This window comes from Corythoichthys intestinalis, chromosome 4 (genome assembly GCF_030265065.1).
Source record: "Corythoichthys intestinalis isolate RoL2023-P3 chromosome 4, ASM3026506v1, whole genome shotgun sequence".
NCBI lineage: Eukaryota > Metazoa > Chordata > Actinopteri > Syngnathiformes > Syngnathidae > Corythoichthys > Corythoichthys intestinalis.
In genome coordinates this window covers 6146500-6156752 of record NC_080398.1, presented here as the reverse complement: position 1 = coordinate 6156752, position 10253 = coordinate 6146500, and the positions used below count along the sequence as shown (strand labels likewise).

The window sequence follows — 10253 nt, the reverse complement described above, 5'->3', positions numbered from 1 at the left end:
CTTCACTTTTCGTTCAAAACGACACGCATTTTAACAATTAAACACGACACAAAACAATAGCCTGTTGCCCAAATGCTATTTTTAGACCGCAAGGCTGCGTGACGTCACCATCGTAAACCGAAAGGGGGCCAAAATAGAAGCGCGCTCGCATACAACCCATGCTATTACTGCTTGTTTCCTGCCGGTAATCTTTCAAAAAAGAACATGCCGAGTAAACACTGCTGCTATGGAACTTGTAGAAATCACTCTAGACATTACGACATATGAAGGATGTTTTCTTCATACGTTTCCCAAAGCCATGTTCTTCCACATCCTTACCAGTGAATTTCATCGAATAATTTTCGGACAGAATTAAAGAAAACATCTCATTCGTACACTATTTACATGCATCTAGCATGAGGGACAAACGCGAGTTTGACCCCCTGTAGCAACAGTTGCTAACATCAAGAATATTAATGAGCAAAGGTGACGTGTTACGTAAATTATGCTGTTGGTGTTCAAACGTCCATCTAGTCTGATCAATATGTAAATTTAGTAGAATAAATTAGCCTAATTTGCCTAACAAAAGTCTGCTAGCTTAAATGCTACGAATGCTAATGTATTCATAATTCTCATAGTAAATCACTCACACGTAACCCCACAATCTGAAGCTGTGCACTTAATTACAAATGCATACACAAACATATATTAGCTGAAACAACTTACAGCTTTTGTGGGCCAAACTTGAGCGCAGCTGTCCTTTATCCACGAGAGTCTGCTCCTCAGTCATAAAGGGCAACAGTTCAGCCAGACCCAACGCTGCCACCAGATGGCATTGTATTGTCCATCATTAAACAAAATACAATACTTTTGGACTTTTTGAATAGAATCGCCCATTATTGTCATTATACAGTTGATAAGAAATAAGTTGTACAGCGAAATTATAGAGCATCTCTCTTAGGTAAGTTAAAATCTTAAAGTAAATTTTATAGTTACTTTGGGGTGCTTAAAGGGTTAATTATGACTTAGGCAGAAATTCGGGTTATGTCGCCAGCGTAGGAAAGGAACTCATTTGTAATGCGGGGACTGCTTGTACTGTACAATAACCCATTACGTAACCACATTGTTGAGGTAATTATCGAGGGTTGATTGGTTGAATATTTGCTTGATTGATTGAATATTTGCTTGTGCTCATATATACCATAAATAATACATATTGCCATATTTTTTCTTATTGATATAACCAGTAAATGATTGTTGCTTGCTATACTAGGTTGTAGTATAATGTTTAAGTGTTACAAAGAGTGAAGAGGGTCGGGATGACAACTGCCTTGCTTCATGACCGCATCATTGCGTAACTAGACCTTCCGAGACATCTTCAGCACCTGACGTCTGGACTTTCATCTAGACCTTCGAGGACATCTTCCATGGCCGCAGCATTGCATAACTGAAGTGTCTGGGTCACTTTGACCGTTGTTTACAAGTGCCTTTGCTTACACATGTGTATTTAGTTAGTTCCACATACATGCTCACACATAGCCAACCAAAATCACATGGGTGTCTCCAGCTTTCTCCCCCCCTCCCTCAGGGCGGCACCCTTCTGTGTTAGGACAAACCCCTAAATAAAAATAGCAAGAAGGGTTTTTCCTTAGATCAATTTTGGTGACTCTACAGCGTAATCTAGCATTCCTCTGTCTAGTCACTCTTTTGCTCTCCTTGGCCAAGAAAACTGAGTGTCTTCTCTCCTTATTTTTGGGTAATTTTACAAATGTCTACCTAAGGGTCGATTTTTGAACTTGACACACATTATGCCCAACCCCCCCCACCCCCACCCCCCCAAAAAAAATTATGTACCGTAATCCCGGCGAGAGGAAAAAAAAAAAAAAAAATACAGAAATTAAGCCGCTTTTGTTCAAGGAGCATGAGTGCCCTCTAGTGGAGAAAATAGTCTCTTGTTTGAATAGTGAATAGTTCCTATTATGAAATTCAAAGGACCATATCTCCGTTTTTTTTCGGTGACAAACGGGTGAAAGTGGTTAGAATTTCTTGCCGGAACTCCCCAACATGATGGTCGCCATGGAGCCAGAAATTTGTTCAAACTATTCAAATGCAAAGAAAACTGTTTTGGTCAGTTATTTCTATAACACATACAAAAACTGATTGTCATTCAAAATTGTATTTTTTCAATGATTTACAAAATAAAAAACAGCTATAATCCCAACCTCCATCTCTCTAATTTTTATTTTCCCTCATTTCCTCACATACTAAATGCCAAATCTCAACATAAAGATTAGGGCTGTCAAAATTATCGCGTTAACGGGCGTTAATTAATTTTTTAAAATTAATCACGTTAAAATTAGGGCAGTCAAAATTATCGCGTTAACGGGCGTTAATTAATTTTTTTAATTAATCCCGTAAAAAAAAATTGACGCAATTAACGCACTTGGCCCAGCTCAGACAGATTTAAATGACAGAGGAGTGAAAGGCCCGCTTGTTAATTGTGTTTTGCTGCCCTCTGCTGGCGCTTGGGTGCGACTGATTTTATAGTGTAAGTAAGTATTGCCATCAACAATGGCGGGCTACAAGTTTATTTTTTGATTGAAAATTTTACAAATTTTATTAAAACGAAAACATTAAGAGGGGTTTTCATATAAAATTTCTATAACTTGTACTAACATTTTTCATAAAGAACTACAAGTCTTTCTATCCATGGATCACTTTAACAGAATGTTAATAATGTTAATGCCATCTTGTCGATTTATTGTTATAATAAACAAATACAGTCCTTAAGTACCGCATGCTGAATATATATGTATATATCCATCTTGCGTCTTGTCGTTCCATTCCAACAATAATTTACAGAAAAATATGGCATATTATATAGATGGTTTGAATTGCGATTAATTACGATTAATTAATTTTTAAGCTGTAATTAACTCGATTAAAATTTTTAATCGTTTGACAGCCCTAGTTAAAATATTTGACGCAATTAACGCAGATGTCCTGCTCAGACAGATTTAAATGACAGTACAGTGAAACGCTCACTTGTGTTTTATGGAGTTTTGCTGCCCTCTGCTGGCGCTTGGGTGCGACTGATTTTATAGGCTTCAGCACCCATTACATTGTGTAAGTAATTACTGACATCAACAATGGCGGGCTACTAGTTTAGTTTTGATTGAAAATTTTACAAATTTTATTAAAACGAAAACATTAAGAGGCGTTTTAATATAACATTTCTATGACTTGTACTAACATTTTTCTTTTAAGAACTACAAGTCCCTCTATCCATGGATCGCTTTAACAGAATGTTAATAATGTTAATGCCATCTTGTTGTTTTATTGTTATAATAAACAAATGCAGTCCTTATGTACCGTATGTTGAATGTATATATCCATCTTGTGTCTTATCTTTCCATTCCAACAATAATTTACAGAAAAATATGGCATATTTTGTAGATGGTTTGAATTGCGATTAATTACGATTAATTAATTTTTAAGCTGTAATTAACTCGATTAAAAATTTTAATTGTTTGACAGCCCTAATAAAGATATAAGTAACATATAGATTGAGAAAAATAAGTACAAATGACATATTATGCAGAGTGAAACGGAATATATTTTGAAGATCGCGCAAATATTGACTTTTTTAAATCATAAGGAAATGAATAAAATGCGAACATTTATTGCCCATGCACGCCACGTGCCGAACGCCTCCCCCTTCTGGTTTAAAACCGTAAGTACAACAGTATCTGTGGATTAAAATATTTAAATATTATTTAATAATTATTATTTAATTTAATTATCATTATTTATATAAGTTATTAAAAAGAATTCCGACACTTATTGTACTTTAAAAGTGTTGAAATGACATAAAATGCACATATTACTTGTATTTTTAAACATATTTTATGGTTCTCACAGAATTACATTTAAAAAGGAGGTGCTGTAGCCTATCCCAGCTAACTACGGGCAGTAGGCAGGGGACACCCTGAACTGGTTGCCCCTCGTGAGGAAAAAGCGGCATGGAAAATGAATGAATGAATGAATATGTGGTGTTCATGGCTCTCTCAGCCAAAAAGGTTCCCGACCCCTGCTGTACAGGAACTGCGTTCCGCCCTGAATCTTATACCGGAACTGCGTTCCTGACCGTTCTGGCCCACTTTCACCCCTGGTGACAAATAAAAACTATGACAGAGGTTACAATCTGAGCTTTTGAGTCATGTTTATGACAGCGCTCTATGTGAAATACTTTATTTTCTACAGTGCTTTAAAGACTCCACATAATTGAACAGGCCGGAGTGATAGTGGAACGACAAGCTTGCGTCTGATTGGTGTAATGGAGTCATGTGATTATTGTTGCAACATCTTATTGGGGAAGCTGGTAGAGCGACCGTTGGCATCTCTGGCAAAAATAAAGTCATTTGGTAGAATGAAGAGGAAAAATGTAATGACTAGTGTAGCCCAAAGTAGCGGAGTAATATTTCTTCTTTACTAATCTACTCAAGTAATAGTAGAAAGTATTGCTAAGTAAAACTACACTTAGAAGTACATTTTTCTCAAAAAGTTACTCAAGTAAATGTAGTGGAGTGAATTGAACACGTTATTACCCACCTATGTCTACTAGTGATAAACTCATTAGGCGCAATCAAATTATTTAACTCATTAACTGCTTTCAGCCTATAGTAGCACACTAGTACTTCTTATGTAACGAGCGAGCAGATGAGCGTACTTGTTTCGGTACCCGCGACGGCGCGACGGCCAGTACGCTCGCGCTGATGCTGACACAAAGAACCAAAACGGCCAAAACAAGCAGCGTAACGTCCATCCCTCGAGTCAGTTTCTGAAACCAAAATAAATGCAAATTATTATTAATATTGCTGAAATACACATTTTTGGGTCTCATTTTCTTTTCAGACTTGAAGATTTTCCAGATGTTATATTACAAGATTATTATTTATTTATGTTTTTTTTTTTGTTTTTTTTTAAGAGTAAAAGCAAATTAAAAATCTAAATTATTTTATTTATTTATTTATTTAAAAAAAGAGTAAAAGCAAATCAAAAATATAAATAAATACGTGAAACAAAATGAAAAAAAGTTCAAATTATATAAAATAAAGTTTTGAGATTTTTGTTGATATTACAAAAATACTTTAAAACAGATTAAAATCAAACAAAAACATACTGTATTTCTTTTTGTTGAAGTTAAATTATAGAAACTAAATAAATGCTAAAGTATTATTTTTAAATGATTACAAAAATAATATATATAATATATAATTTATAGATGGTTTGAATTGTGATTAATTACGATTAATTAATTTTTAAGCTGTAATTAATTCGATTAAAAATTTTAATCGTTTGACAGCCCTAGTATTATTTTTAAATGATTACAAAAATAAAATATTTTGAAAATGATGTTTAAAAAATTAGATCATAGAGATCAGAAATGCATAAAACAATTATAATGATATAAAGTAAAAGCTTATTTTTTATTGATTTGATTCCAAAATAATTTATTAAACAAAATTAAATAAATCCCAGAAATTAATTTTTTATAAAATACAGTTATATAAGAAGTATATTATTTTTACTTATGTTATTTTACAATATCAAAATACGCAATTTAGAAAATTACCATTATTAGGTCACATAATAGAAACTTTTTTTTATTTTTTATTTTATTAAAAAGAGTAAAAGCAAATTAAAAATATAGATATGTGAAACAAAATGAAAAAAAGTTCAAATTATATTAAATAAAGGTTTGAGATTTTTGTTGATATTACAAAAATACTTTAAAACAAATTAAAATCAAACAAAAAACACATTGTATTTCTTTTTGTTGAAGTTAGATTATAGGAACTAAATAAATGCTAAAGTATTATTTTTAAATGATTACAAAAATAAAATATTTTGAAAATGATGTTTAAAAAATTAGATCATAGAGATCAGAAATGCATAAAACAATTATAATGATATTAAGTAAAAGCTTATTTTTTATTGATTTGATTCCAAAATAATTTATGAAACAAAATTAAATAAATCCCAGAAATTAATTTTAAAAAGTACAATTATATAATAAATATATTATTTTTACTTATGTTATTTTAAATGATCAAAATATACAATTTAGAAAATTACCATTACTAGGCCACATAATAGAAACTTGAAAATTACAAAATTAAAATGTTTTTAAATGAAAAAAAAACAAAACACTTGTTATGGTATTTGTTGTGACATTGCAAAAATAAATTTAAAAAGAAAAAAATGATATAAAATAGATAAATTATACCTTTTTTATTGATGTAATACTGAAAAAATAAAAATAAAAAATACCACAGCATACGAAGCCACTTCTCGGCATCCGTCGTCGCGGTACCAGTCGCCGACTCCGCAGAAGAAACTGACCGATAGCGCCGCCAGGTCCAACGCGTACAAAACCACGGCCACCACGGACATGATGGCGCACAACACGTTGATCGTCACGGTCAAGCTAGCCTGACAATACAGTGCCGAATGAAAGGTGCTATCAAATACAACAACAAGTGACATTAAAATGATAAATCGATTTTAAAAAGTGACACAGAAAAAAATAAAATTAGATCCTAATTAGTTTTCCTTTATTAGCTGCCATTGCCCCGCCCACTAAAAAACCTCCAAACAGATGATGATGTCACACCCAGAATGAGCTGCTAGCACATAATTCTCTTGTTGCCGTGTGAGTAGGGTTCCCAACAGTCCCGGATTAAGCGACACAAACCGGAATTTACAGTGGGGCAAATAAGTATTTAGTCAACCACTAATTGTGCAAGTTCTCCCACTTGAAAATATTAGAGGCCTGTAATTGTCAACATGAGTAAACCTCAACCATGAGAGACAGAATGTGGGAAAAAAAAAACAAAATCACATTGTTTGATCTTTGAAGAATTTATTTGCGAATCATGTTGGAAAATAAGTATTTGGTCAATACCAAAAGTTCATCTCAATACTTTGTTATGTACCCTTTGTTGGCAATAACAGAGGCCAAACATTTTCTGTCACTCTTCACAAGCTTTTCACACACTGTTGCTGGTATTTTGGCCCATTCCTCCATGCAGATCTCCTCTAGAGCAGTGATGTTTTGGGGCTGTCGTTGGGCAACACGGACTTTCAACTCCCTCTACAGATTTTCTACGGGGTTGAGATCTGGAGACTGGCTAGGCCACTCCAGGACCTTGAAATGCTTCTTACGAAGCCACTCCTTTGTTGCCCTGGCTGTGTGTTTGGGTTTATTGTCATGCTGAAAGACCCAGCCACGTCTCATCTTCAATGCCCTTGCTGATGGAAGGAGATTTTCATTCAAAATCTCTTGATACATGGCCCCATTCATTCTTTCCTTTACACCAGGGGTCCCCAAACTTTTTCCTGTGAGGGCCACATAACCCTTCTCTTCTCTGATGAGGGGCCGGGGTCAGTTTGTAACAGAAAAAGTGTGACAATTGCAGGAGTGCCTAAATGTAAAAATTTATTGTTTTTCAGAAAGCCACAATCTACGGAGCCCTGCACCCACAGTTACTAAATTGTACCCACAGATTAGTAATCTGTGGGTACAGATTAGTTATGATTTTTTTTTTTTTTCCATCCTGGCACCCGGGGGTCTCCGTAACAATCAAATAACCCTATCTGGATTCTTCATGGAACAAAAGTAAATAAAATAAAATAATATATAAAATAATATAAAATAATATATAAATAAATAATATATAAATATAATATAATATAATATAATATAATATAATATAATATAATATAATATAATATAATATAATATAATATAATATAATATAATATAATATAACACTATTAATTAGATAATAACCAAATAACCCTCTCTGGGTTCTCCACAGAAAAAGCCAGGAAATAAATAACACTATTGAATAAATAAATAAATAAAAATTTTCAAAAGTTCAGGGGGCCGGACCAAATGTTGGGGTGGGCCGTAGTTTGGGGACCCCTGCTTTACACAGATCAGTTGTCCTGGTCCCTTTGCAGAAAAACAGCCCCAAAGCATGATGTTTCCACCCCCATGCTTCACAGTGGGTATGGTGCAATTCAGTATTCTTTTTCCTCCAAACCATAGAACCTGTGTTTCTACCAAAAAGTTGTATTTTGGTTTCATCTGACCATAACACATTCTCCCAGTCCTCTTCTGGATCATCCAAATGCTCTCTAGCGAACCGCAGACGGGCCTGGACGTGTACTTTCTTCAGCAGGGGGACACGTCTGGCAGTGCAGGATTTGAGTCCCTGGCGGCGCATTGTATTACTGATAGTAGTCTTTGTTACTGTGGTCCCAGCTCTCTGTAGGTCATTCACTAGGTCCCCCCCGTGTGGTTCTGGGATTTTTGCACCCCGTTCTTGTTATCATTTTGACGCCACGGGGTGAGGAGGGAGTTGAGAGTCCGTGTTGCCCAACAACAGCCCCAAAACATCACTGCTCTAGAGGAGATCTGCATGGAGAATTTGGGCCAAAATACCAGCAACAGTGTGTGAAAAGCTTGTGAAGAACACGTTTGGCCTTTGTTATTGCCAACAAAGGGTACATAACAAAGTATTGAGATGAACTTTTGGTATTGATCAAATACTTATTTTCCAACATGATTCGCAAATAAATTCTTTAAAAATCAAACAATGTGATTTTCTGGTTTTTTTTTCCACATTCTGTCTCTCATGGTTGAGGTTTACCCATGTTGGCAATTACAGGCCTCTCTAATATTTTCAAGTGGGAGAACTTGCACAATTAGTGGTTGACTAAATACTTATTTGCCCCACGGTAGGAAGTTCTGATTGGTAGCGCCACCAGCAGTACCAATTAGAACTTCCATTGTGATTGCGATGTGTGAACTCAAATCTCACATGGAAAGAAGAAATAGGAAAAATGAATGATGATAAACGTCCGATCCATTCTGACTGGAACATTTGCCCCTCCCAGTCTGAGTGGATCGGACGCCTATCGCCGTCAATGGCAGCCGATAAACTAACTCACAAAACAGCATGAAGGACATTGTCCGGACAAAACCGATAAAACTCCCGCTGTGATAAACTGCAAGAAAAAGACGTATAAAGTTAGCGAAAATTCGTTAGCGATACGTTGACAGTGTTTTAACGTTTGGTCGTTACCGTGGCGCCGATCCAGTAAGCGGCTCCCAAACTGGCGAAATCTCCGGGGCGTGTCCGCGTTCTGCCCGCCCCCAGGCCCAGGTTGGTCACGCCGACCAGGATCTGAACTGTCTTTAAAGTGCATGTGACACGAAAAAGCATGTTTATTTCATAATACACGCGGTATTTTATGCTCCAGAATGATATGGACCGCTTGGATGTGTGTGGAAGCGATCGCTATATTTTATGGCTGTCAAACGATTAAAATTTTTAATCGAGTTAATTACAGCTTCAAAATTAATTAATCGTAATTAATCGCAATTAATCGCAATTCAAACCACCTATAAAATATGCCATATTTTTCTGTAAATTGTTGTTGGAATGGAAAGATAAGACACGAGATGGATATATACATTCAACATACGGTACATAAGGACTGTATTTGTTTATTATAACAATAAATCAACAAGATGGCATTAACATTATTAACATTCTTTTAAAGCGATCCATGGATAGAAAGACTTGGAGTTCTTAAAAGATAAATTTTAGTACAAGTTATAGACATTTGATATTAAAACCCCTCTTCATGTTTTCGTTTTAATAAAATTTGTGAAATTTTCAATCAAAAAATAAACTAGTAGCCCGCCATTTTTGACGTCAATAATTACACGATGCTCATGGTGCTGAAGCCTATAAAATCAGACGCACCCAAGTGCCAGCAGAGGGCGGCAAAACTCCATAAAACACAATTAACAAGTGAGCGTTTCACTGTACCGTCATTTAAATGTCTGAGCGGGGCATCTGCGTTAATTGCGTCAAATATTTTAACGTGATTAATTGAAAAAATTAAGTAACGCCCGTTAACGCGATAATTTTGACAGCCCTACTATATTTATTTAGTTTTTTTAATCCCGCGCCGTGAAAATAAGTGACTTCTGGCTTCGGTCTTGCATTGAGGAGGAGGGCGCTGTGACGTGTACGGGTGAAGGCGTCCTCTTCACTAAACAGTCGTTGATTATGCGGATTAATACATTTATTTTTCGCATCACGCTAGCCAAACAGCTGCAGAAAAATCTTGCTTTATGAGGGAGAGGGAGGCGTATGCGCCTTTTTGGAGTTTCAAAAGGTTCCCATTCACCG

General features: G+C 35.3%; 1 protein-coding gene across 1 annotated transcript in view; it reads right to left on the bottom strand.

Annotated features, from left to right (window-relative positions):
* Positions 1–10253, bottom strand: part of LOC130915191 (uncharacterized) — a 29805-nt gene that overhangs the window by 1151 nt on the left and 18401 nt on the right. The window contains exons 8-11 of the mRNA XM_057835025.1: positions 9135–9245; positions 9001–9057; positions 6313–6474; positions 4709–4819 (exon numbers count right to left, since the gene is read on the bottom strand). Coding sequence (XP_057691008.1) covers positions 4709–4819; positions 6313–6474; positions 9001–9057; positions 9135–9245 — 441 coding nt within the window. The remainder of the gene's footprint in view (positions 1–4708; positions 4820–6312; positions 6475–9000; positions 9058–9134; positions 9246–10253) is intronic.